Here is a 27,540-nt window from a genome sequence, read left to right as displayed (position 1 = left end):
TAGTATATTCATGTAACGTGAAATTAGTTTTGTGAGAAGAGTACAGATTTTTCATAAGTATGTTTGTATATGTAAATTGGTTATTTCAGAGAAATTAATGAGAAAAGTTAAAATTGAGAAAGCCCTTTTCTCCCCTATAAAATGGGTAAAAATCCATGGTAGCAGAATATTTTAGTCTGACCCCTGAGACTATAGTTGGAAAAACCCCCAAACTAAAATCTGTTTGCTTGAAATTGGTTTTAGACCACCCCCCTCCCCACTCCATAAAACACATCCTTCAGGTCTTCCGGATTCAGCATTTATTTTTTATTTTCTCTTGGCTTAACTCTAACCATTCATCAGCTCATACTTTTTCTCTGGTGTGCTTCATATTCTCACTTCCATTCTGAGTTTTTATTTAAGCTAAGTCTGTTGGATTCTGCTCCCTAAATGTCTTAGATTCCATTTCCCCTTCTTTCTGCTCCATACAGTTATAATACGGCTCTCTCATGGTCTGTTGTGGCAGTTTCCCAAGATGTCTTTCTGCTTCTGGTCTTATTCTGTGTCCCCTCTTAGTGTTTGTTTTTACATTGCTATTGAATAATAAACTTTTTTTCTTTCTTTACTGAGGGTGGGGGTCTTAACTCTGTAGCCCAGGCTGGCGTGCAGTGGTGATCACAACTCCCTGCAGTCTCCAACTCTTGGGCTCAAGCAATCCTCCCAAGTAGCTGGGACTACAGGCATGCACCACCACACTTGGCTAATTTTATTTATTTTCTTTTTCCTTTTTTTTTTTCTTCTGAGACAGCGTCTTGCTTTGTTGCCCAGGCTGGAGAGCAGTGGCACGATCTCAGCTCACTGCAACCTCTGCCTATCAGGTTCAAGCAGTTCTCCTGCCTCAGTCTCCCAAGTAGCTGGGACTACAGGTGCATGCCACCATACCCGGCTAATCACACTTGGCTAATTAAAAAAAAAAATTGTAGATATGGGGTCTCCGTATGTTGCCGAGGCAGGTCTTGAACTCCTGGCCTCAAGCTAACCTCCTGCTAACCTTCATTTTGGTGCTAGGATTACAGACTTGAGTCACAGTGCCCAGACAAAATCTTTCTAAATCATAAATCTGTGTCAAGTAATCTTCCATTGGAAAACTTGTCAGTAATCCCTGTTTCCCACAGGAGCAAGTGAACTTTCTAGCATGTTATACAAGGCTACAGGTGATAGCTTCATCTCTTGTCATTTCCTGTCTGAGTCCCATACTTCTGTTCTGAGCTTCCATATTGATGTTGAATTAACTCCAGCCAGAGGTTTTTTTTTTTTTTTTTGAGATGAAGTCTTGCTCTGTTGCCCAGGCTGAAGTGCAGTGGTGCAATCTCAGCTTACTGCAACCTCTGCCTTCCAGAATTCTCCCGCCTCAGCCTCCAGAGAAGCTGGGATTACAGGCATCCGCCACCACGTTGGGCTAATTTTTGAATTTTTAGTAGAGGCGAGGTTTTACCATTTTGGCCAGGCTGGTCTTGAACTCGTGACCTCAGGTGATCCACCCACCTCAGCCTCCCAGTGTACTGGGATTACAGATGTGAGCCACTGCACCTGGCCTCCAGCCATAGTTGTTAAAGCGTGTCAAATTCTTTCCTGTCTCCATGTTTTGAATGTGTAGTCCAGAGTATCCTTGTCCACCTGATGATTACTTCCCTGAGGCTCTGCTGCTTTGTAATCTTCATAACATCTCTGCTTCCACAAAGTTCGGTATTTCCTTCTCTGTTCTCATAGCCATTTGTAGACATATGCTTGTCCTGTGATATATGTAATTCTCTATCCTTTTTATTTTAGAGTGAGCTTGGGATCCAGGACTTTTGTCCTCTTTGCCTGACACATGGCAGATTCTTCATAAACACTGAATGAATGGGTCTGGTAGAGATTGTTGGATTGTTTAGAGGGGACTTAATATTTGTTGCTTTTCACTTTTTATGTTAATATTTAATATTTCGTTCTAAAGATGGTGGAACCAGGGCAAGATTTACTGCTTGCTGCTTTGAGTGAGAGTGGAATTAGTCCGAATGACCTCTTTGATATTGATGGTGGAGATGCAGGGCTCACAACTCCAACACCAACCCCTTCAGTTCAGCAGGTAAGTTTTCCAAAGCCTCTCTTTCTTAATTTGTGATTTCCACTGACAGTATTTTTTAAGATAGAGGGTCTTACTCTGTTGCCCAGGCTGGAATGCAGTGGCACAATCATGGCTCCCTGAAGCCTCGACTTCTGAGGCTCAAACAGTCTTCCTGCCTCAGCTCTCCAAGTAGCTGAGACTAAAGGCACGCACCACGACGCACAGCTAAGTTTTGTTGTTTTTGTAGAGATGGGGTTTTGTCATGTTGCCCAGGCTGGTCTTGAACTGTTGAGCTCAAGCGATTGCTTGCCTCAGCCTCCCAAAGTGTTGGGATTATAGGTGTGAGCCTAATTTAAATATACATGTGAAGCCTTAATTTTAAATACAAGTGTGAATGTTATTTTTTTATTTTTTATTTTTTTTCTTGTTATGTGAATGTTATTTTTGTGTTGAGTATTCGTTTTGATTTATTGGGCAGAAAATAATAAAACCAAGACATTATTTTCTGCTTTGTTATTATATATATGTACAGACAATGTAAGAGTATCTTTAATACTGTGGGAGTATCTTTAATTTCCCTAATAGTTGTGTAATTATTTAGGGATATTCTTATGTGATTTCGCTGTATACATTCTCTGAAAGCAAAAATGTAATATTCTAGCTGGGCACAGTGTCTCATGCCTGTAATCCCAGCATGTAGGGAGGCTGAGGCTAAAGGATTGCTTGAGCCCAGGAGTTAGAGACCAGCCTGGGTGACGTAGCGAGGCCTTGTCTCTACACAAAGTTAAATTAGCTGGCCGTGGTTGTGTGCACGTGATGTCCCAGCTACCCAGGAGGCTGAAGTGGGAGTGTTGCTTGAGCCCAGGAGTTGGAGGCTGTTTTGAGTTACCGTGCCACTGCACTCCAGCCTGGGTGACAGAGCAAGACCTTGTTTCTGAAAAATAATAGACTGGTCTGAGTGCAGTGTTGTTTACAACTAATTGATCACAGCCAGTTACAGATTTCTTTGTTTCTCCTCTACTCCCACTGCTTCACCTGACTAGCGTTAAAAATAATAATAATAATAAATTAATTAATTAATTAATTTAGAGACAGAGTCTCACTCTTTCACCCAGGCTGGAGTGCAGTGGCATGATCTTGGCTCACTGCAACCTCCATTTTTCAGGTTCAAGCAATTCTCCTGTTTCAGCCTCCTGAGTAGCTTGAATTATAGGCGCCCGCCACCATGCCCGGCTAATTACTGTTTATTAGTAAAGACGGGGTTTCATCATGTTGTCCAAGCTGGTCTTGAACCTTTGACCTCGTGATCTTCCTGCCTTGTCTCCCAGAGTGCTGGTATTACAGATGTGAGCCACTGTGCCTGGCCTAAAAAATTCGTTGTTGTTTTGGTTTTTTTTTTTTTTTTTTTTTTTAGATGGAGTCTTCCTCTGTCTCCCAGGCTGGAGGGCAGTAGCTCAATTTCACCTCACTGTAACCTCCATTTCCAAGGTTCAAGTGATTCTCCTGCCTCAGCCTCCTTAGTAGCTGGGACTATAGGCTCATGCCACCACGCTCTGCTAATTTTTTATATTTTTAGTTGAAATGGGGTTTCACCATGTTCGCCAGGATGGTCTCAATCTCTCAATCTCTTGACCTCGTGATCTGCCTGCCTCAGGCTCCCAAAGTGCTGAGATTGCAGGCGTGTGACACTGCACCTGGCCAAAAATTTTTTTAAAAAAAGAATTGTTAGTATAGTTTTGTGGAATTCTCGTGCTCGCAAAGACTGTTACATTATATCTTCTGTTAGTGATTTTATATCACTTTAAATGTTAAGCTTGATATTTTTTAATAAATCCAACTCTTGTTCTTGAAACAGAATTTACTGCTGTCCTTTGTTTCTTTCTCTGATGTTGTTTTCTCTCCAGTCAGTGCCACTTAGTGCATTAGAACTAGGTTTGGACACCGAAGCAGCAGTTCCTGTAAAACAAGAACCAGAGACTGTACCTACTCCAGCACTGTTAAATGTGAGGGTAAGAATTATTTAGATTTGGTCTTCTAAAATAGTTTAGAACTGTAGTGAGAAAATAACCTGGCCAGGTGTGGTGGTTCACACCTATAATCTCTGCACTTTGAGAGGCTGGGGCAGGAGGACTGCTTGAGCCAAGGAATTCAAGACCAGCTTGAGCAAAATGGCAAGACCCCATCTCTACAAAAGACGAAGAAATAGGCTAGGCATGGTGGGTCATGCCTATAATCCCGCCTCTTTGGGAGGCCAAGGTGGATGGATCACTTGAGGTCAGGAGTTTAAGACCATCCTGGCCAACATGGTGAAACCCCATCTGTCCCTCCTAAAATTACGTATAGGTGCATGCCTATACTCCCAGCTACTTGGGAGGCTGAAGCAGGAGAATCTCTTGAACTCAGGAAGTGGAGGTTGCAGTGAGCCAAGATCATGCCACTACACTGCAGCCTGGGTGAGACTTTGTCTCAAAAAATAAAAATTAAAAAAAGGAAGAAATGGATAATTAAACAATAATAAAAAATTTCAAAAAAGAACCGTTTAGTGTGAAATAGTTTTCTCTAGTTCTGCTTTTTGCCACTATCCCAGTATTCTACCCTTACCTTCTACTTTGTAACACATTTGTTTCATTCTTTTGGTACTTGTGCTGACCAAAAGATAAAGCAGAACCTATTTTGTTTATTGCAAATGATATAAAATTCATGAAACAAAGATGAAATGCACCTTCCTATTTTCATTTTTTTGTTTATTTATTTATTTTTGAGAAGGAGTCTCACTCTGTAGCCCAGGCTGGAGTGCAGTGGCATGATCTCGGCTCACTGCAGCCTCCTGGGTGCCTGTTCAAGCAATTCTCCTACCTCAGCTTCCCAAGTAGCTGAAATTACAGGCACCAGCCACCATGCCCGGCTAATTTTTATATTTTTTAGCAGAGACGGGGTTTTACCATGTTGGACAGTCTGGTCTTGAACTCCTGACCTTGTGATCTGCCTGCCTCGGCCTCCCAGAGTGCTGGAATTACAGGCATGAGCCACCATGCCAGGCCTATCCTACTATTTTCTATTTTGCTTATCTATTTCAGCTTTTGTCCATTCACATAAAATTTTTTTTTTTTGAGATGGAGTTTTGCTCTTGTTGCCCAGACTGGAGTGCAATGGCGGGATCTCGACTTACTGCCATCTCTGCCTCCCAGGTTCAAGCAATTCTCTTGCCTCAGCCTGCCAAGTAGCTGGGGTTACAGGCATGTGCCACCATGCCCAGCCAGTTTTGTATTTTTAGGAGAGATGGGGTTTCTTCCTGTTAGTCAAGCTGGTCTTAGACTCCTGACCTCAGGTGATCTGCCTGCCTCAGCCTCCCAAAGTGCTAGGATTACAGGTGTGAACCACCGTGCCCAGCGGCATATATAATTTTTCTGTGATTGTAATTGTGCTTTAAATAGAGTTCCTTTGGTCTAACCTTATACGTAAAAATTCTTTATTTTTTTGAGACAGGGTCTCACTCTGTCACCCAAGTGGAGTGCAGTCGTGTGTTCTCAGCTCACTGCAACCTCTACCTTCCAGGCTCAAACAACCCTCCCATCTCAGCGTCCCCAGTAGCTGGGACTACAGATGTGTACCACCACAATTTTTCTGAGACAGTGACTCACTCTGTTGCCAGGTTGGAGTACAGTGGCACCATCTCAGCTCACTGCAACTTCTGCCTCCTGGGTTCAGGTGATGCTCCTGCCTCAGCCTCCTGAGTAGCTGGGACTACAGGTGCCCACCACCATTCAGCCTCCTGAGTAGCTGGGACTACAGGCGCCCACCACCATGCCTGGCTAATTTTTGTATCTTTAGTAGAGACGGGATTTTTACCGTGTTGGCCAGGCTGGTCTCAAACTCCTGACCTCAGGTGATCTGCCTGCCTCAGTCTCCCAAAGTGCTGGGATTACAGGTGTGAGCCACTGCTCCCAGCCACACAAAGATATTTTTAAAAACAGATTTGTGGCCGGGCATAGTGGCTCACGCCTGTAGTCCCAGCATTTGGGAGGCCAGAGCAGCTGGATCATCTGAGGTCAGGAGTTGGAGACCAGCCGACTAACATGGTATATGTTTTAACAAAGTTGTGTGTTTTAACTTTGTAGTTTGCAGCTAATCAAATCAGAAATGAAGTAACAATATTTACGCAAAGCTAAGCACAGTGGCTCTTGCCTGTAATCCCAATACTTTGGGAGGTTGAGGTGGAAGAATGGTTTGAGCCCAGGAGTTTGAGACCAACCTGAGCAACATAGCGAGACCCTATCTCTTAAAAGATTGGCTAGGCATGGTAGTGTGCACCTGTAGTCCCAGCTACTTGGGAGGCTGAGCTGCAAGAATCACTTGAGTCCATTTGGGCAAGGCTGCAGTGAGCTATGATCACACAACTGCACTTCAGCCTGGGTGACAGAATGAGACTATGTCTCAAGGGAGGGAAAAACAATAAAGCAATAAGTCCATTTTAGATTTTTAGTTGCCCTTCCAGGTTTATGAATATAGCTTCATTAGAGAATAAAGCACTTTTCAGTGGCATATTGTTTTTTGTTTTCTAGCAGCAGCCTCCATCTACTACAACATTTGTGCTGAATCAAATAAATCAGCTTCCACCCTTGGCATCTACAATTGTAATGACTAAAACACCACCTGTAACAACCAACAGGCAAACCATCACTTTAACTAAGTTTATCCAGACTACTGCAAGCACACGCCCTTCAGTCTCAGCACCAGCAGTACGAAATGCCATGACTTCTGCACCTTCAAAAGACCAGGTTCAACTGAAGGATCTACTAAAACATAATAGTCTTAATGAACTCATGAAACTAAAGCCACCTGCTAATATTGCTCAGCCAGTAGCAACAGCAGCTAGTAAGTCTGTTTTCAGTAGTCTTAACTTTCTGCCTTTGGTAAGCTATGTCAGCCTCTTTTTTAAACGATTTGCTTGGATTTTTAAAGAACTGGGCATAAAAGGGTGTTATCTGTGCTTGAATCTAGGAGGTGGAGGTTGCAGTGAGCCAAGATCTAGCCACTGCACTCCAGCCTAGGCGACAAAGTGAAACTCTGTTTAAAAAAAAAAGGCGGAGGTGGGTGGGTGTTATCTGCATTATTTTGTGTAGTTATGCTCTTTAACACAATTCAAGGGAAGCAAAAGTTTAGCTGCCTTGGGTAAATTGTGTAGCTTTGAAATGAAATTTGTGGGATTATCAGGTAGCTACATTAGTAACATGAGATCTTACTGGTTTTATATATTGTGGCTAGCGCAGTTAATGTTTTTCTTAATCCTTTACAAATCAGTGCATCTTATACTTCATTTACCTATGAATTATCTATAGATCTTGTTTGAAAGCAGAATCTAATTCACAGTAGACAATAAAGCACTTTATTCTCTACAATATGTTGAATTTTTTTTTCTTTTTTTGAGACGGAGTTTCACTCTGTCAGACTGGAGCGCAATGGTATTATCTCTGCTCACTGCAGCCTCTGTCTCCCAGGTTCAAGCAATTCTGCCTCAGTCTCCCAAGTAGCTGGGATTACACGCACCCGCCATCATGTCCAGCAAATTTTTGTATATTTAGTAGAGACAGGGTTTCACCATATTGCCTAGGCTGGTCTTGAACTCCTGAGCTCAGACAGTCCACCCATCTAGGCCTCCCAAAGGGTTGGGATTCCAGGCGTGAGCCACCACGCCCAGCCTGCTTGAGTTTTTATGAAATAGAGGGATAGGAGCATTCTAAAAGAATGGGCAATATGTTTGTAGGAAGATGTAGAACCTATCTCAAGTGACAGTTGTGATTAAAATTTTCATATAATCTAATTTTTATGTTTGTGTCCTTGTGGCTATAGTTTTTTATTTTTTTGTGGGTTTTTTTTTTTTTTTTTTCTTCTCAAGATCATTGTCCTGAACTGACTGCAACCTGGCAGTGAGATGCCAGTTGGGAAATCATTTTAGCTGTCTTAGGACTGATTCCTTTTTCTGCTGTGGAGTGCAGGACTGTGACCTTGACCTAGCTGAGGCGCAGGGCAGCTTCTGGAATCACTTGTCAGGACTTAGGGATGGTCGACAGTTTGTGGAAGATGCTTCTGGTTAGGGTCTTTGGATTTAATGAGGAAGCCTGTTGCTTATATATGAGTGGCTTCCTGAGGATTGTACTCCTCACATCAGCATATGCCCTCATAAATTAAAGGAGTGCATGTATGCCATTGTGAGGAAAGAGTTTAGAAAACAAAACAAAACAGGATAGATTTGGAGCTGAAGGAGACATCTAGGACAGTAAATTCTCCCACACTGAAGGGAGTAATTTTTAAAAGACAAATGTAGACATTTAAGGCTGCAAATCAAGACTATCCTTGTATGGAAGCCTGAGAAACTGTTAGACTAGATCAGGACTGAGAGATGGTAAATGAATGCTGAAGATAAGCAAAGGTTTGTGTTGGAGATGGTCCTCTTTACTGACTGGGAAGAACATTGAAAATATGAAACTGGCTGGGCGCGGTGGCTCACGCCTGTAATCCCAGCACTTTGGGAGGCTGAGGCAGGTGGATCACAAAGTCAAGAGATCAAGACCATCCTGGTCAACATGGTGAAACCCCGTCTCTACTAAAAATACAAAAAAGAATTAGCTGGGCATGGTGGTGCGTGCCTGTAATCCCAGCTACTCAGGAGGCTGAGGCAGGAGAATTGCCTGAACCCAGGAGGCGGAGGTTGCCATGAGCCGAGATCGATCGCGCCATTGCACTCCAGCCTGGGTAACGAGCGAAACTCCGTCTCAAAAGAAAGAAAATATGAAACTGCAGAAAGCAAGGTGTTGCATGTTTTACCTTTTATCTGTGTGGACGTTGCCCCTTTGGATTTCTTTTTTTTTTTTTTTCCTCAAGTCTCTGCTGCAGCCTCCCGAGTAGCTGGGACTACAGGCGCATGCCACCATGTTCAGCTAATTTTTGTATTTTTAGTAGAGACAGGGTTTCACCATGTTGGCCAGGATGGTGTCAATCTCTTAACCTCCTAATCCTCCCACCTTGGCCTCTCAAAGTGCTGGGATTATAGGCATGACCCACCACGCCTGGCCGCCCCTTTGGGTTTCTAATCTGTCAGTTTTACTCCAGTCTTAAAACAATGAGCTGATTACTGGCTTTTCCACAGTTAAAATAAATGAATCATGCCCCTACATATCATCTCTGTTGTAATTTTCTTATTTTGTTAATACTTTATTTTTATTTTATTTTTTGTGTGTGTGTGAGAGAGTCTCGTTCTGTTACCCAGGCTGGAGTGCAGTGATGTGATCTTGGCTCACTACAAGCTCTGCTTGCTGAGTTCAAGCAATTCTCCTGCCTCAGACTCCCGTGTAGCTGGGATGACAGGTGCTTGCCATCATGCCCGGCTAATTTTTTGTATTTTTAGTAAAAACAGGATTTCACCATGCTGGCTAGACTAGTCTCAAACCCCTGACCTCATGATCTGCCCGCCTTAGCCTCCCAAAGTGCTGGGATTACAGGTGTGAGCCACCGTACCCAGCCAGTTTTGTTTGTTTTTAATGAGTCAAGTGAAGAGTCTCAAAGTAATACTGGCTTTTGGTGTTTTCATTAAACTATTAAATAGTCGTGATTAGGGTATCTTTCTGATAATTTTCAAGTTTCCCATGCACACATTGTTTGTGAATTACTTGTTTTCAGAAGTTTATTCTTTTTTGAGACAGAGTCTCTCTCTGTCGCCTAGGCTAGAGTGCAGTGACACGATCTTGGCTCACTGCAACCTCCGCCTCCCAGGTTCAAGCAATTCTCTGCTTCAGCCTCCCGAGTAGCTGGGATTACAGGCACCTGCTACCATGCCCAGTTAATTTTTGTATTTTTATTAGAGTCAGGGTGTCATCATCTTGGCCAGGCTGGTCTTGAACTCCTGACCTCGTGCTCCGCCTGCCAAATTGCTGGGATTACAGGCGTGAGCCATCACACCTGGCCAAGTTAATTCTTTACTTCCATAAAGACACAAGGGTTTGAATGTTTTCATGCCTGTGCTTAATTTAAAAGAGTCTGGCTATGGTGGCTCACCCCTGTAATCCCAGCACTTTGGGAGGCCGAGGTGGGCAGATCAGCTGAGGTCGGGAGTTCAAGGCCAGCCTGACCAACATGAGAAACCCCATCTCTACTTAAAAAAAAAAAGAGAGGAAAAAAAAAAATTAGCCGAGCACGATGACGCATGCCTGTAATTCCAGCTACTCTGGAGGCTGAGCAGAATTGCTTGGGCAACAAGAGAAAAGCTCTGTCTCAAAAAATTAAGTAAATAAATAAAAAAATAAATTAGTAATAGATTGACATTCTTTGGTTTGTGAAATGGGTAAAGTTCTGGATTTTTAAGTAATGAGAAAATAAGTTGAGAATTTTTTTCTAAAATATAAATTGTCTTTTTTCTCCTCAGCTGATGTAAGCAATGGTACAGTAAAGAAAGAGTCTTCTAATAAAGATGTAGCAAGAATGTGGATAAACGACATGAAAATGAGGAGTTTTTCGCCAACTATGGTGGGTTTCAAATAGCTGTGTCTTTATTTTTGTATAGTTTGAGAGTATACTCAACTAAAAGTATTCTATCTGGAACACCCCTCAGAGAGCTGTTTTTGGGCGGAGGAGAAGCTACATAGGCATTTAAACTAATGGATGAGCTTAAATCTCAGTGGAATAATCTAATAGGTGCTAACCAGGTGGTTAAAACTTGCAGATTTGATGGAATGTGGTACTACATGGAGTACTGATATCTTAGTGTTAAAAAATCTCATTTGAGCAGAAAAGAAGACAATGTGAGGTTAACAAAAACGATTTGATGACTCTGTTCCTTTTAGGATTGAACTTGAATACATAGCTCATACATAATGGTTATTCTTTTGTTTTGTTTTGTTTTTGAGACAGAGTCTCTCTTGCCCAGGCTGGAGGGTGGTGGCACGATCTCGGCTCACTGCAACCTTCATGTCCCAGGTTCAAGCGATTCTCCCACCTCAGCCTCTCAAGTAGCTGGGATTACAGGCACGTGCCACCATGTCTGGCTAATTTTTGTATTATTAGTAGAGATGGGGTTTCACCATGTTGGCCAGGCTGGTCTCAAACTCCTGACCTCAGGTAATCCACCTGCCTCGGCCTCCCAAAGTGCTGGACTTACAGGCGTGAGCTACCACGCCCAGCCTGGTTATGAGTAATTCTTAACATTTTGAAAATGCTGTATGCTTTGGATCAGTTGATTCCATACATTTATTTAATAAATTCTCTCTGTATAACATTGTTAATATGAAGTAGGTTTCTACAAGAAGTATACTCTGTGATTCCACCTATGTAAATAAAATTTGACAACCATCTGGATTAAGGAGTAATAATGAAAATTATATCAGGCTGGACTCAGTGGCTCATGCCTGTAATCCCAGCACTTAGGGAGGCTGAGGTGAGCAGATAACGAGGTCAGGAGTTCAAGACCAGCCTTGACCAAATGGTGAAACCCTGTCTCTACCAAAAATATAAATATTAGCTGAGCATGGTGGCACGACCCTGTAATCCCAGCTACTGGGGAGGATGAGGCAGGAAATTCGCTTGAACCCAGGAGGCAGAGATTGCAGTTAGCCGAGATCACACCACTGCACACCAGCCTGGACTACAGAGTGAGGCTCCATCTCAAAAAAAAAAAAAAAGAAAGAAAGAAAAGTACATCAAAAGTTGTAATGTGCTACTCACAGTAAAGGTTAAGAATTTGGAGGAAGAGGAGACCTTCATGAACTCAAGTGGCCTGGTGCACGTTATGGAGGAGGAGTAATTCAGCTTGAATTTTGAGTATGACGAGACTTTGAGATAGGATTTTAAGAAGTGAGCTAAAGAATTAATAGGCACAGAGGAGGCAACGACTATGTGCTTAGGTGAAAATAAGCCAGGAAGCTTGGCTTGCAGAAAGAATTGGGAATGGCAGATGTGGGCTCCATGGAGGATCCTCAATTGAGAGTTTTTCTCTTTCTGTTTTTGTATTTTTGAGATGGAGTCTTGCTCTGGAACCCAGGCTAGAGTGCAGTGGCCTGATCTTGGCTCATTGTAACCTCTGCCTCCCAGGTTCAAGTGATTCTCCTGCTTTAGCCTCCTGAGTAGCTGGGATTAAAGGTGCATGTCTCCAGACCTGGCTAATTTTTGTATTTTTAGTAGAGATGGGGTTTTACCATGTTGGCCAGTCTTCTGGTCTCAAACTCCTGACCTCAGGTGATCCTGGAGGCCAAAGCACCTTGCCCTGAATTGAGTTTGAAACACTTTGGACTTAGTCCAGCACCATTGAGCCAGTAGACGTGGAGGGACCTGTTAGTGCTTCAGGATAAGTTGGGGTAGGGCAGGCAGAGATTCGGGATGAGTAGGGTTAGGGAAGAGAGGTTGAAAAGTTGGTTAACTTAAAGGGGAGGTAAGAACAAGTATGCTAGAGGCCTTGCGGAGGGGATTGGAAAAGGGAGAGGGGAAAGGAAAAAAGGAGGAAAATATGATATGACTGTACATAACGATACCAAAAAACGTGGTTTTTTTTGTTTTTTTGAGACAGAATCTAGCTCTTGCCAGGCACCAGGCTGAAGTGCAGTGGCACAATCTCAGTTCACTGCAACCTCTGCCTCCCAGGTTCAAGCAATGCTCCTGCCTCAGCTTCCCAAGTGGCTGGGACTACAGGCGCACACCACCACATTCAGCTAATTTTTGTATTTTTTAGTAGAGACGGGTTTCACCATGTTGGTCAAGAGGGTCTCAATCTCTTGACCTTGTGATCCGTCTGTCTCGGCATCCCAAAGTGCTGGGATTACAGGCGTGAGCCATGGCGCCTGGCACCAAAAAACTTGAGACTTGGTTCTGAAATATGGAATTGGAAACAGTGCAGCAAACTGTAGCTGAGATTTTGAGTGTGGACCAGAACAAGTGCTACTGTCAGTACCCAGTTTATTTAGTGATTGTCTACCAGCAGCACTTGGAAGGTGATTTTTTGGAAACTAAGAATGCATATTTCTTGAAGAAATGTTTTAGGTGGTTCTCATGTTTCTGTTTCAGCCTATTATGTACCAAAAGTATTTTATTTTATTGGCCTAGCAGTTAAGTAACACCTCAGAGAGACTGCACACTGGTAGCCCAGGAACCAAACTAGTTGACAAATGTTTGTGTGTGGTTTTTTTTTCTTGAGAGAGAGTTTTGCTGTATAGCCTAGGCTGGAGGGCATTGGTGTGATCTCGGCTCACTGCAACTTCTGCCTCATAGGTTCAAGTGATTCTCCTGCCTCAGATTATTATTTTGAGAAGGAGTTTTGCTCTTGTTGCCCAGGCTGGAGTGCAATGGTGCGCAATCCTGGCTCACTGCATCCTCCGCTTCCCAGGTTGAAGCAGTTGTCCTGCCTCAGCCTCCCAAGTAGCTGGAATTACAGGTGCCCGCCACCACGCCCAGCTAATTTTTATATTTTTAGTAGAGAGGGTTTTGCCATGTTGGCCAGGCTGGTCTCGAACTCCTGACCTCAAGTGATCCACCTGCCTTGGCCTCCCAAAGTGCTGGGATTACAGGCATGAGCCACTGTGCCTGGCCACCCCTGGTGATTTTTAAAAAACTCTAGGTAGGGGAATAAAAGATGGAGTGAGAAAGGAGATTGGTTATCTTAGCATATAATTCATTCCTATTTTATAAGAGAGGATAGGGTGAGAAGTTGGAGGTGGAGAGGACCCAGAATTTATGTTATTTGCCTAAATTAAATAACAGATGACACAATTAAATAACAGCATAATTGGGATTCAGGTCTCTTCCTTTGACCAGACCTATTTTGCCTCGAATTTCTGAAATTGGGTTTTATTTTAGCAAAATTTCTGAGAACATTTGAAGTTCTTAGATTTTATCTAAAGACTCCATGGGTTAATTAATGTTGATCGGATGGTTATGTCCCACCTCTTTTCTGTTTCACATTTATCAGGTATGTATTTGCAACCATATTCTGCTCTAGATTCTGAGGTAAATGAAAAAAGAATCTGTCCTTACCTTTCAATGCTGTCTTGACCTTGCCTTAATTTGCCTTAACCTATAAGTTTTTGTTGTCCTCTTCCCTTGGTATATTGAGTTTCACAATAGTTTTTTTTTTTTTTTTTAATATATCCTTCCCTGAACAAGTACACTTTAATAAACAGTTTCCTAATGATTAAACTGGTAATAAAAATTCCTTTAAGATCCCGTAGAGGAAGAAAAGGAAAGCATAACTATGGTGACCATACTTGGTTTGTCGAAGACAGTCTGGGTTTACTCCTGTTTTCTCAGTGTGATTTCTAATAGCGCCCCAACTCAGATGTGCCGAGGTTTGGAGAATAAGTTATATGGCCATCTTACATATGATCATGATTGTACCTGTGGAGACACGGAAGTCTGAACTAAATTTTCTGTTCTTCATAAGAGCCTTTAAACTCCAGTCTTCTGGGGTTTTAGTATTAGAATATGTAGAAAAGTAGACAAATGGAAGTGAACTGAGAAAAAGGTGGGATGTGGTGCTGAGAGGCACTTTGCTGGGGTTCACTCTAGTTCTAGCACTATGAAGAGCCAGCCACAGTGCTTCCTCTTTCTCCTGAAACTAGAATGAAGGGGCGGTCTGAGTGCAGAGAGAGTTCTGGGCATCAAGGAGGGGTGGTAGGCAGCATTGAAGGGGAAAGTAGCTTAAGATGATGGCGGCTAGAAGGACGTGGAGCCCAGTGGTGACCCATTTATGGGTAAGGGACAGTGTAGGTCCTTGTTGTCTGTGCTCATTATCAGAGAAGCAGGAAAGCCACGAAGCATGGCCCAGATTTTAGGGATTATTGAGGTGGCACATTGTGTTTCCATGATGGAAGATGGTAGTCGTTCCTACAGGAGAGTTTTTCTATGTGTTGGCTGGGTGTTCGGTCCCTGAATTTGGGATCGATTATGCTCTTGTGGTCCTTCTATGTTGCAGAAGGTCCCTGTTGTAAAAGATGATGATGAACCAGAGGAAGAAGACGAGGAAGAAATGGGTCATGCAGAAACCTATGCAGAGTACATGCCAATAAAGTGTAAGTCTTTGGGATTTGTCAAATATTTACATCAAAGTTTTACTGTGTTTTTTTTTTTAATTTTTTATTCATTTGGTTCTTTTTGTTTTGCTGTTTTTTTCCCCATATAAATTAAAACCTTGTTTTTGGTCAAAGTCATTTAAAATTCAAACTAAAGAACCTTAGATTTTATTTTAAGTTAATTTTGTTCATAGGAGTAGTGATTATAAATATCAAAGCTAATTGTAGAGATGTATAAAGCTAAGATACATATTTATATTATATACAGCTTGTCTAAAATTGTAAAAACATTGAAATTATAAAAATGATTTGTGCTATTTGAATTCCGTAGTTGTTAATTTTATTTCTCCCTTTTGTATAACCATGATTTTTGTTTTTTGCAGCCACTATGTGAAGTAGAAAATTAGGTTTTTAGTATTTGCATAATATTTTCACTTTTTTATTATAGGAAACAAATTTGTGTCTAGAATTTGTCTTTTATGTAGTATTGGTTTCTGTAAAAAGCCAGTAATAGGCCAGGTGTGGTGGCTCACACTTGTAATCCCAGCACTCTGGGAGGCCAAGGCAGGCAGATCACGAGGTCGGGAGTTCGAGACCAACCTGGCAACATGTGAAACCACGTCTCTACTAAAAATACAAAAAAAATTAGCCAGGCGTGGTCGCACATGCCTGTAAACCCAGCTACTTGGGAGGCTAAGGCAGGAGAATCCCTTGAATCCAGGAGGCAGAGGTTGCAGTGAGCCGAGATCATGCCACTGCATGCTAGCCTGAGCAGCAGATTGAGACTCCATCTCAAAAAAAATAAAAGCCACTAATAATACTATTTGACTTGAACTATAATTCTCTTTTTATCAACTACTGATAGACTCCAAGATTCCATCAGCCTTTTCTGGTCATGTATAATGAGTTTTAGGGGGCCTACCTGAACTTCTTGTTTTCTTTCTCCCATTACTAATAATCATTTTGCAAACATATTGAAAGAGTTGGGGCTGGGCGCGGTGGCTCACTCCTATAATCCCAACACTTTGGGAGGCTGAGGTGGGTGGATCACGAGGTCAAGAGATCAGGACCATCCTGGCCAACATGGTGAAACCCCATCTGTACTAAAAATACAAAAATTAGCTGGGCATGGTGGCTCATGCCTGTAGTCCCAGCTACTCAGGAGGCTGAGGCAGGAGAATTGCTTGAACCCAGGAGGCAGAGGTTACAGTGAACTGAGATAGCGCCACTGCACTCCAGCCTGGCGACAGAGCAAGATCTCCTCTCAACAAAGCAAAAAGAGAGTTTATGGCCCTTTAAGCCAGAGGACAGCAAACTGAATCTGGACCACACCCTCTTTTATAGTAAATAGTTTTATTGGAAAATAGACATATTCATTGATTTACTCATTCTATGGCTGCATTGACAGTATAACAGCAATGTTAAGTAGTTATACGAGACAGGATGGCCTAAAAAGACAAAATCATTCTCTGATCCTTTACAGAAAAAGCTTCTAGATCATTATTTTAATATATTCATGTTGTATATTTGGGGGACTTGGTTGTTTTATTTTTTTTTCTTGAGGTGGAGTCTTGCTCTGTCACCCAGGCTAGAGTGCAGGCGTGATCTCGGCTCACTGCAACCTCTTGTCTCCTGGGTTCAAGTGATTCTCGTGCCTCAGCCTCCTGAGTAAGCTGGAATTACAGGCATGTACCAACATGCCCAACTAATTTTTGTATTTTTAATAGAGACAGGGTTTTGCTATGTTGACCAGGCTGGTCTCGAATGCCTGACCTCAGGTGATCCCTCCACCTCGGCCTCCAAGAGTGCTGGGATTGCTGGCATGAGCCACCTGTCTGGCCCAAGTCTCTTTTAACCATATGTAGTTTATAAATCATTTTAGTCAAATATGGATAGTACTTTTATCATCAGTGACTTTTTATAGAATCCCAGAGTGAATACTTTCTAATTATTTTTCTTTGTCATAGGAAAAATATTGCAATAGCCTGTAATGAAACTAGCAATGTTTTTATTTGGAATAACTATTTTTAAATTTTTATTTAGTAAAAATTGGCCTACGTCACCCAGATGCTGTTGTGGAAACTAGCTCTTTATCCAGTGTTACTCCTCCTGATGTTTGGTACAAAACGTCAATTTCTGAGGAAACCATTGATAATGGCTGGTTATCAGCATTACAACTTGAGGCAATTACATATGCAGCCCAGGTAAGCAATAATATTTCATAATTTACATAATTATTATTTTATCCTACTCTAGATAACGTAGTTGTTTCAATCTAAAGGTAATTTTTCCTTGCATGAAAAGCTTGTAAATGTGATTTTTATGAACATTTTATGTGTTGGAAAACTAAACTTAGAAGTGTAGCAGAGATGCAAATAGTGTATTTCCAGTGGAAATGACAGATGTCATAACTTTCTTGGAATTTACTGGGAGTATCTATTAAAATTTAAAATGTGTATATCGACTGGGCACGGTGGCTCATGTCTGCAATCCCAGCACTTGGGGAGGCTGAGATGGGCAGATTGCTTGAGCCCAGGAGTTCAAGACCAGTACGGGTAACATGGTGAATCACCATCTCTACTAAAAATACAAAAAATTAGCTGGGTGTAGTGGCATGGGCCTATAGTCCCAGTTTCTTGAGAGGCTGAGGTAGGAGAATCACTTCAGCTTGGGAAGTTGAGGCTGTAATAAGCCATGATCATGTCACTCCAGCCTGGGTGATAGGAATGAGATCCTTTCTCAAAAAAAAAAAAAAAAAAAATTATATATTTATGTGTGTGTATATGTCCATTCCTAGGAGTGTGCTCCCTAGAACTCTTGGAATGTATGCAGAAGGGTATTTGTTGTACCTTTTGTTCCCCCCAGCTGGAAAAGATTTGAGCATCCACATTGTTGGGGGATGATTGTATAAACTGTCATATTATTGGACTGTGAAGTGTTGTGTGGGCTTTTAAAACTATGTGAGATAGAGTTAAACTGTGGTCTTAAAATGATTTCAGTCATACTCCATATCTGTAAAATAAGTAATATCCAAAATAGCCATTTATCCTCTATATTTTGTGTGATGTAAAATGTTTAATTTGGCTGGGCATGGTGGCTCACGCCTGGTAATCCCAGCACTTTGGGAGGCTGAGGCAGATGGATCACCCTGAGGTCAGGAGTTTGAGATCAGCCTGGCCAACATGGTGAAACTCTGTCTCCACTAAAAATACAAAATTAGCTGGGCATAGTGGTGCACGCCTGTAGTCCCAGCTACTCAGGAAGCTGAGGCAGGAGAATCACTTGAACCCAGGAGGTGGAGGTTGCATTGAACTAGAGATTGTGCTACTGCACTCCAGCCTGGATGACAGAGTGAGACTCTGTGTCAAAAAGAAAACAAAAAAACTTCCTATTTGGTTTTGCAAGTGCTGATAGAGGTATGGTGGGCTCCTCACCAATTTGTTAACTTTAGTTATCTGGTACATGGAAGAGTAGCAGGAGATAATATATAGTAAAAATGTAGAAAGTATCCACATTAAAAGCCAAACTGTGTGAAATTTAAGTAAAAATAAATAATGTTACAAAATATATATACAAAACAAAAAACAGATAACGTGAACATATTTGTAAAACAGTGTATAAAAGACTGATCACCAAAATACCTAAAGGATTATGTTAATTACCAGCCTTTTGTTTTTCAGCAACATGAAACTTTTCTACCTAATGGAGATCGTGCTGGCTTCTTAATAGGTGATGGTGCTGGTGTAGGAAAAGGAAGAACGATAGCAGGAATCATCTATGAAAATTATTTGTTGAGTAGGAAACGAGCATTGTGGTAAGTGTTTAAAAATTGGCCTCGGAAGCTTTTATTAGTGAATAATTACTTTAGCATGTGAGGATGAGATCCCCCCTCCTGATCAAGACAGGGTCTCTGTCACCCAGGCTGAAGTGCAGTGGCACATTCACGGCTCACTGCAGCCTCTACCTCTGGGGCTCAAGTGATTCTCCTGCCTCAGCCTCCTGAGTAGCTGGGACTACAGGTGTGCACCACCATGCTTGGCTAATTTTTTTGTTTGTAGAAATGGGTTTTGTTGTGTTGCTCAGGGTGGTCTCAAACTTCTTGGCTCAAGCAGTTCTCCTGACTCATCCTTTCAAACTGTTGGAATTACAGGTGTGAGCCACTGCACTCAGTGGGGTGGGTTGTTTGGGATTTTTTTTGAGACAGAATCTTGCTCTGTTCCCTGGGCTGGAATGCAGTATTCGATCTTGGCTCACTGCAACCTCTGCTTCCCGAGCTGAAGTGATTCTCCTGCCTCATCCTCCTGAGTAGGTGGGACGACAGGAGCGCACCATCATGCCCAGCTAATTTTTTGTATTTTTAGTAGAGACGAGGTTTTACCATGTTAGCCAGGATGGTCTCAATCTCCTGACCTCGTGATCCACCCACCTCAGCCTCCCAAAGTGCTGGGATTACAGGCCTGAGCCACCGTGCGTGACTTTTGAGATGGGTTTTAATTAGTAGGGTTTTTTAAAATTTTTTGTTTTAAGTGTCACAACCTGGCTTTATTTATTCCTGAATTTTGTAATTACATAATTTGTATTTAATTTTTGCTTTTTTTATTTTGGCAGGTTTAGTGTTTCAAATGACTTAAAATATGATGCTGAAAGAGATTTAAGGGATATTGGAGCAAAAAACATTTTGGTTCATTCATTAAATAAGGTATGAAAGCTTTTTATTCAGTTGGTTATTCAGTAAATATTGACTCATCTATGAGATGTCTATATAAGGGAAAACGTTGGACAACTTTGTACGGTTTTCATGTTACTCCACAGAAAGCATAGTGAGTGCAGCCACTGTTGTTGGTTTGTGGATTCCTGTGTGCTAAACACCGTGACAAGCAGTAACCATTCATCACATGTGGCTGTTGAGCAGTATAAATGACCAGTCCAAATTGAGATGTGTTGTAGGTGTACAGTGCACGCTAGTTGATTCTCTCAATAATCAGTGCTATTTTTGTCTTTCTTTTGAAAGTTTACATACCATAAGGATGCAATGTAGATAGGTGGCATACCTTGCACTATAATTGACCAAATCATGTGTGGTGTAGGTAGTTATGGCTTGGGCAGACTGCTATTTGTATTTGTACAGCTGATGGACTTGAGTTACCCGTACCTCTTCTCACATGAAAACAATTTTGTAAGGTGAAAGAAAATGTATGCCAGTGTGTTTCAGAATGTTAAGGTTCAGTGCTGGACGTGGTGGCTCATGCCATAATCCCAGCATGTTGGGAGGCATAGGCAGGTGGATCACCTGAGATCAGGAGTTTGAGATCAGCCTGACCAACATGATGAAACCCTGTCTCTACTAAAAATACAAAAATTAAGGCCGGGTGCGGTGGCTCATGCCTGTAATTCCAGCACCTTGTGGAGGCTGAGGTGGGTAGATCATGAGGTCAGCAGTTTAAGACCAGCCTGGCCAAGATGTTGAATCCTGTCTCTACTAAAAATACAAAAATGAGTTAGGCATGGTGGTGCCCGCCTGTAATCATAGTACTCAGGAGGCTGAGTCAGGAGAATTGCTTGAACCTGGGAGGCAGAAGTTGCAGTGAGCTCAGATCGTCCCACTGCACTCCAGCCTGGGCGACAGAGCGAGACTCTATCCCAAAAAAAAAAAAAAAAGTGTTAAGGTTCATTTAGCAAATCTTTATTGACCTACTATGCCTGAACCAGTTGTTGGTGTTATGAGATTAAAATAGACTGATATGGTTCCTGGAAGTACCCCCTGGTAATTCTTTGAAAATAGGTAACTGTAAATCTACTTCCCATGTGAGTCCTAAGTTGAATTCAGTGTTGCCCTGCTCATCAGTGGCTTGTTAGGATGGGTTTTACTGGGTGAATTTGTAGTTATGAAGTACTGGTGTCTTGAATGACTTTATACACTTCAGAACTAAAAGCATGTAACCGGCTCCTAGAAATTTTTTTAAATTTCAGATTGGTATTAGAAGGGCACATTAATAATTACTCAATTCTTTTTTTTTTTTCTGAGATGGAGTTTCGCTCTTGTTACCCAGGCTGGAGTGCAATGGCACGATCTTGGCTCACCACAATCTCTACCTCCTGGGTTCAGGCAGTTCTCCTGCCTCAGCCTCCTGAGTAGCTGGGATTACAGGCACATGCCACCATGCCCAGCTAATTTTTTGTATTTTTAATAGAGATGGGGTTTCACCATGTTGACCAGGATGGTCTAATAATTACTCAATTCTTATATATTCCTCAGAAATTAATCATGGTATTTTGCATATAGTAAGTGCACAGTAAATACTTGTAAATTGTGACATTTTTTTCTTATGGGGGAGTTTGGTATTCAGTATTTTTTCTTGATGATAAGAGTTTTTAAGACTTTGAAAACTGGATTTTTTTTGTCTTACCACGATCTCAACTCTCACCGAGGCTGGAGTGCAGTGGCACGATCTCAGCTGACTGCAACCTCCGTCTTCCAGGCTTAAGCAATTCTCCAACTTCAGCCTCTGGAGTAGCTGGGACCATAAGAATGTGCCATGACACCTGGCTAATTTTTGTGTTTTTTATAGAGATGGGGTTTCACTATGTTGGCCAGGCTGGTCTTGTACTCCTGAGCTCAAGCAATGTATCTACCTTGGCCTCCGAAGTGTTGGGATTGCAGGCCTGAGCCACTGTCCCCTACCAAAAACTAGATTTTTGTACTATAAAGTTGAGTGCTTGTGTTGTATATAGCTATACAAAAAATTTGTCTGTCTTTGTACTTTTGTGTTTTCTGAAGCCTGTTAAGGGCCTAATGAGTTCCTACTTGGAATGTTTGGTAGGGATAAATGTTTCCGAGAGAAAGGTATACTAATTAAATTCTTCTCTTCTTTTTCTTTTAGTTTAAATATGGAAAAATTTCTTCCAAACATAATGGGAGTGTGAAAAAGGGTGTTATTTTTGCTACATACTCTTCACTTATTGGTGAAAGCCAGTCTGGCGGCAAGTATAAAACTAGATTAAAACAACTTCTACATTGGTGTGGTGATGACTTTGATGGAGTGGTATCCTTTACGGAAAATATTTTTTTATTTTTTAATGACAGCAAAATTATAAAAGGGGAGACCTTTGGGAAACAGGAATCCTAAAATTTAATGAATTGGTGGAGTGAAAACTTTAATTAATGATAAGCTAGAATATCCAAAGGGATTAGAAAGTTAATTGTTTTTTTACCTGTTAGGAGACCAGTATTTAACCTCATGGTTTAGAAAAATATTAATTAGCTATGAGGAATGCTGGATACTATATTCCCCCTTTGGGGATTAACATTGTATATTTACATAGCAAAATACCTGAGAAGGCTAAGGGAAAGAACACTGTTAGAACTTAGTGAGCCCAGACTTCCTTGTTTACAGCATATCTCTGAACTGTCTTGTGTGAGGAACACCACTCTGAAATACTGCTTAAATTGGTTACCCATCATGCTTCTACTTACACAAGTTACCAAATAATAACTTCTTGCTGCAGTGGGTTCTTTTCTCTGTTTTACTTTAAAAGCAAATAGCTGGTTTAGATAAATTCCAAATTCAGTGAATGCCTTTGAGGCCTGAGAGGGAGGAGGATGTAACTGGGGAAAGGCACATAGGACTTCTTTTATATTTGCAGTCATAAAGTAGGCAATTAGAAGGCCTTGGAATAAAAGTTAACTCTTCTTCAAAGACTAGAGACACTTAATAGTAATGTGATACATTCCTTAATTCATTCCATTTAGATAGTGTTTGATGAGTGTCATAAAGCAAAAAACTTATGTCCTGTTGGTTCTTCAAAGCCAACCAAGACAGGCTTAGCTGTTTTAGAGCTTCAGAACAAATTGCCAAAAGCCAGAGTTGTTTATGCTAGTGCAACTGGTAAGTAGTTATTTATTTAAAAACATACATTGCAGGTTATTTTTTCAACTATAATTTATTTGATTTGTGGGTTTTTCAGGTGCTTCTGAACCACGCAACATGGCCTATATGAACCGTCTTGGCATATGGGGTGAGGGTACTCCATTTAGAGAATTCAGTGATTTTATTCAAGCAGTAGAACGGAGGTAATGCAGTTTATAGTATATACCGTTCTCAGTAGCAATCTAAGTAATGTGTTACTCCTATAGCTCGTTCTCTGTATGTTAAAGTTCTACTTTATTGGTAGTTACTGTATGTTTTAAATTTATTCAGAGGAGTTGGTGCCATGGAAATAGTTGCTATGGATATGAAGCTCAGAGGAATGTACATTGCTCGACAGCTGAGCTTTACTGGAGTGACCTTCAAAATTGAAGAAGTTCTTCTTTCTCAGAGCTATGTTAAAATGTATAACAAAGCAGTCAAGCTGGTGAGGAATTTTTCTTAATTCCTGTGTTTATTTTATGTATCTCATAATCTGTCTGTTAGGTTTGGCAATTGTGATGGCTCCTGCCCAAGGGAATGTTTCTGCTCTAAACCAACAGATGAGGCCTTATGCAGTGGCTCACACCTATAATCCCATCACTTTGGGAGGCCGAGGTGGGAGGATCGCCTGAGGTTAAGAGTTCAAGACCACCCTGGCCAGCATGGTGAAACCTCATCTCTACTAAAATACAAAAAAGTTTAGCTAGGCATGGTGGCCTGCACCTGTAGTCCCTGCTGCTTGGGGAGACTGAGGCAGAAGAATTGCATGAACCCAGGAGGTGCAGGTTGCAGTGAGCTGAGATCACACCACTGCACTCCAGCCTGGGCGACATAGGGAGACTCCTTCTCAGAAAAAAAAACCAAAAAACAGATGATACACTGTTTAACCGAAGTAGTTTTTTTGTTTTTGAGGGTCTCTCACTCTGTCGCCTAGGCTGGAGTGCAGTGGTGTGATCTCAGCTTACTGGAACCCCCACCTCCCAGGTTCAAGCAGTTCTCCTATCTCGACCTCCTGAGTAGGAGGGACTTCAGGTGTGCACCACGTTGCCCAGCTAATTTTATGGTTTTTGGTAGGGACAAGGTTTTACAGTGTTGCTCAGGCTGGTCTGGAACTCCTAGGCTCAAGGGATCCGCCTGCCCTCAGCCTCCCAAAGTGCTGGGATTATAGGCATGAGCCACTGTACCTGGCCTGACCAATGTTCTTATATTTCAGATTTTTGAAGTTTTCATTTTGTTAAGGTAATTCATAACTTATAGTCATATATTTCAGTTGCACAGTTTTAAGAATCACATTATTTCCTAAAATGACTGCATTAGATAATAAGAAACTTGAGACAACTGTGAATGCTGAGAAACAAATTCCAAGTTTCTAAAGATGAATTATTAGGTTAATATTAAATGGCCTTGCACTTAACATTATTTTGATTTAGTTGATATTTTTAAATAACTACACTCAAAGATGAAATGTCTGAAATGTTGTTTGTGTATCTTCAGTGGGTCATCGCCAGAGAGCGGTTTCAGCAAGCTGCAGATCTGATTGATGCCGAACAACGAATGAAGAAGTCCATGTGGGGTCAGTTCTGGTCTGCTCATCAGAGGTTTTTCAAATACTTATGTATAGCATCCAAAGTTAAAAGGGTTGTGCAACTAGCTCGAGAGGAAATCAAGAATGGAAAAGTAAGTCAAATAACTCATTAAGAAATTCATTGTTTTGGAGTTATGTTGTTTAGTTTTTGTGGATGCTGAGGTTTTTCTGCTTGCAAAATCTGGTTTTCCTAAATAATAAATTTCTTAAAGTTATAAAGGAAATGTCTGCTTGGAGAATTTAGAGAACTCAGAAAAGTATCACAAAGTAAACATCACTATTATTAGTCATCGGTAGCTGGTACCACTGGTAACATATGATTGTGTATTGCATTAAGGTTTTTTCTTTTGGTGAATATCTACTTAAAGCATTAGGTACTATAAACTCTGCAATGGCAGGGACTCCACTCACGCTTACTACTGTTTGTAATTCTGTCTCCTGCATAATAAGGTTTTGACACATAACCTGTCTCAAATACACAGAAGAAATAACTAAAATGAATGTGTGTTTTATAATACTGAGGACGTTGTTGTTTGAAATTTTTGTTTAACTAAATATTTAAAATATGTATTTGTAAGAAGCCACAAACATTATTATTTGTAATTAACATGTTTTCTTTTTTTTTGTCCAGTGTGTTGTGATTGGTCTGCAGTCTACAGGAGAAGCTAGAACATTAGAAGCTTTGGAAGAGGGCGGGGGAGAATTGAATGATTTTGTTTCAACTGCCAAGTAATGTTTTTTGTTTTTCTTTTTGAGTTCTTTCTTAGATTGGTTCTAGTGTAGGCATTTCCTGGATACAAAACTTTTGATTCACCTACATCCTCTTTAAGTTTTGTTGATCTGAGTATTTGGAATGTGCTTTTCTGTAACAGTATATTTATTAGAAAACAGTAACAGAAATCTCATAATCCTAATATGTTAAGCATTTTGCCAGTATTACACAGAGTATATGACTTAACAGAAGGGCTTAATTTTGTTTGTTTTACATACTGGAAATGTGTGACAGCTTGGTTTAGTTTCAGTTTTAGCATTCTGTATTTGAAATTACCATTATCCAGAGGAGCAGTAACTATAGTTTGTCCTAATATAATGAAGTCTGTTTTATAAGTTGGCTGAGCATGGTGGCTCACACCTGTAATCTCAGCACTTTGGGAGGCTGAGGTGGTCAGTTTGAGACCAGCCTGGCCAACATGGCAAAACCCCATCTCTACTAAAAATACAAAAATCAGCTTGGACTGGTGGCACTTGCCCTATAGTTCCAGGTACCTGTGAGGCTGAGTTAGGAGAATTGCTTGAACCCAGGAGGTGGAGGTTCCAGTGAGCTGAGATTGCACCGCTATACTCCAGTCTAAGTGGTAGAGTGAGACCCTATCTCAGAAAAAAAGGAAAAAGCAACTCTACTTTAAAAGTTGAGAATTAAGCATGAGATCTTCAAAAAATAATGCCTACAATGTTTTAGGTATTGTTTTTGGTTTGCCTAACCTGCAAATTCTAAGTTTGGTAGTAAATTGAGCAAAGTAAACTTGCCACTTAACTATTTTGTACCTCTGGATGCATTCAAATGCTCCTTTTAAAAGCAAAACATGGGACTCACTCCTGTAATCCCAGCACTTTGGGTGGCTGAGGCGGGCAGATCACTGGTGGTCAGGAGTTTGAGACCAGCCTGGCCAACATGGTGAAACCCTATCTCTACTACAAATATAAAAATTAGCCAGGCATGTTGGCAGGCACCTGTAATCCCAGCTACTGGGCACATTGAGGCAGGAGAATTGCCTGAACTCGGGAGGCAGAGGTTGCAGTGAGCCAAGATTGTACCATTGCACTCCAGCCTAGGCAAGAAGAGCAAGACTCCCATCTCAAAAAAGAAAAAAAAAGTTGACAGGGCATGGTGGCTCATGCCTATAATCCTAGCACTTTGGGAGGCCAAGTCGGATGGATGAGGTCAGGAGTTCAAGACCAACCTGGCCAAGCTGCTGAAACCCTGTCTCTCGTAAAAACACCAAAGTTAGTCGAGCCTGGTGGCGGATGCCAGTAATCCCAGCTACCCAGGAGGCTGAGGCAGAGATTTGCTTGAACATGGGAAGTGGAGGTTGCAGTGAGCTGAGATTGTCTAGCCTGGGCGACAGCGAGACTCCATCTCAAAAAAACAAAACAAAAAAAATGCATGCACCTGCTAATATATATTTTTCTGTACATAATTGCCCAGCACTACCCTGTCTGTAATGGCAGCCACTTGTCACATGTGGCTATTGAGAGTTGAAATGACTGGTCCACATTGAAATGCTATATGTGTGTACTAAGCCAGGTTTCAAAGACTCCTTAAGAAAAAATAATGTAAAACATATGTATTGCTGTGGTATATTGAGTTAAATAAAATGAATTACTAAACTTAGTTTCACCAGTTTTTTTCTACTTTTTAATGTAAGCTACTAGAAAATATAATAATTGTGTATAATTATATATGTAGTTTGGCTTGCCTTCTTATTTAGTTGGACAGCCTTGAGCTAGAAAATTAAAATTTGAGCTCATTTATCAGTATTTTGTAAAATTGAACAAGATGTATTTCAATTTGTTTCATAAGACTTTACATATAATTATTTTGTCAACTGAAGCAGTAATTGTTAATTTGTTGCTTTTTCTCTCCCACAGAGGTGTGTTGCAGTCACTCATTGAAAAACATTTTCCTGCTCCAGACAGGAAAAAACTTTATAGTTTGCTAGGAATCGATTTGACAGCTCCAAGTAACAACAGTTCACCAAGAGATAGTCCTTGTAAAGAAAATAAAGTAAAGAAGCGGAAAGGTGAATACTTTTTAAAAAAATAGTTGACGTTGAAAATACCATAAATGTAAGCATTTTAAAGTGGCTGTATTTTGGTAAAAAATGGTTACAAATTTTCACTTTCACTTACACAATT

General features: G+C 41.1%; 1 protein-coding gene across 26 annotated transcripts in view; it reads left to right on the top strand.

Annotated features, from left to right (window-relative positions):
- The window catches only part of SBNO1 (strawberry notch homolog 1), an 81,218-nt gene that overhangs the window by 13,486 nt on the left and 40,192 nt on the right, over nt 1-27,540 (top strand). For 11 of the 26 annotated variants that reach the window (XM_054239067.2, XM_054239070.2, XM_054239062.2 and 8 more), the window contains 15 exons: nt 1,976-2,107; nt 3,991-4,095; nt 6,649-6,961; nt 10,506-10,606; nt 15,036-15,132; nt 17,176-17,336; nt 18,813-18,946; nt 19,741-19,831; nt 22,014-22,175; nt 22,883-23,018; nt 23,098-23,203; nt 23,331-23,484; nt 24,534-24,716; nt 25,256-25,353; nt 27,274-27,425. In XM_054239067.2, the coding sequence (XP_054095042.1) occupies nt 1,976-2,107; nt 3,991-4,095; nt 6,649-6,961; nt 10,506-10,606; nt 15,036-15,132; nt 17,176-17,336; nt 18,813-18,946; nt 19,741-19,831; nt 22,014-22,175; nt 22,883-23,018; nt 23,098-23,203; nt 23,331-23,484; nt 24,534-24,716; nt 25,256-25,353; nt 27,274-27,425 (2,125 nt within the window). Of the gene's footprint in view, nt 1-1,975; nt 2,108-2,193; nt 4,096-6,648; nt 6,962-10,505; nt 10,607-15,035; nt 15,133-17,175; nt 17,337-18,812; nt 18,947-19,740; nt 19,832-22,013; nt 22,176-22,882; nt 23,019-23,097; nt 23,204-23,330; nt 23,485-24,533; nt 24,717-25,255; nt 25,354-27,273; nt 27,426-27,540 lie in introns of all 26 variants that reach the window. The other 15 variants (XM_054239063.2, XM_035258059.3, XM_078337628.1 and 12 more) reach the window with 6 other exon arrangements.

The sequence above is a fragment of the Callithrix jacchus genome, chromosome 9 (assembly GCF_049354715.1).
Source record: "Callithrix jacchus isolate 240 chromosome 9, calJac240_pri, whole genome shotgun sequence".
NCBI lineage: Eukaryota > Metazoa > Chordata > Mammalia > Primates > Cebidae > Callithrix > Callithrix jacchus.
The sequence above is the reverse complement of the archived record's forward strand: the minus strand, read 5'-3'. Positions and strand labels throughout refer to the sequence as shown.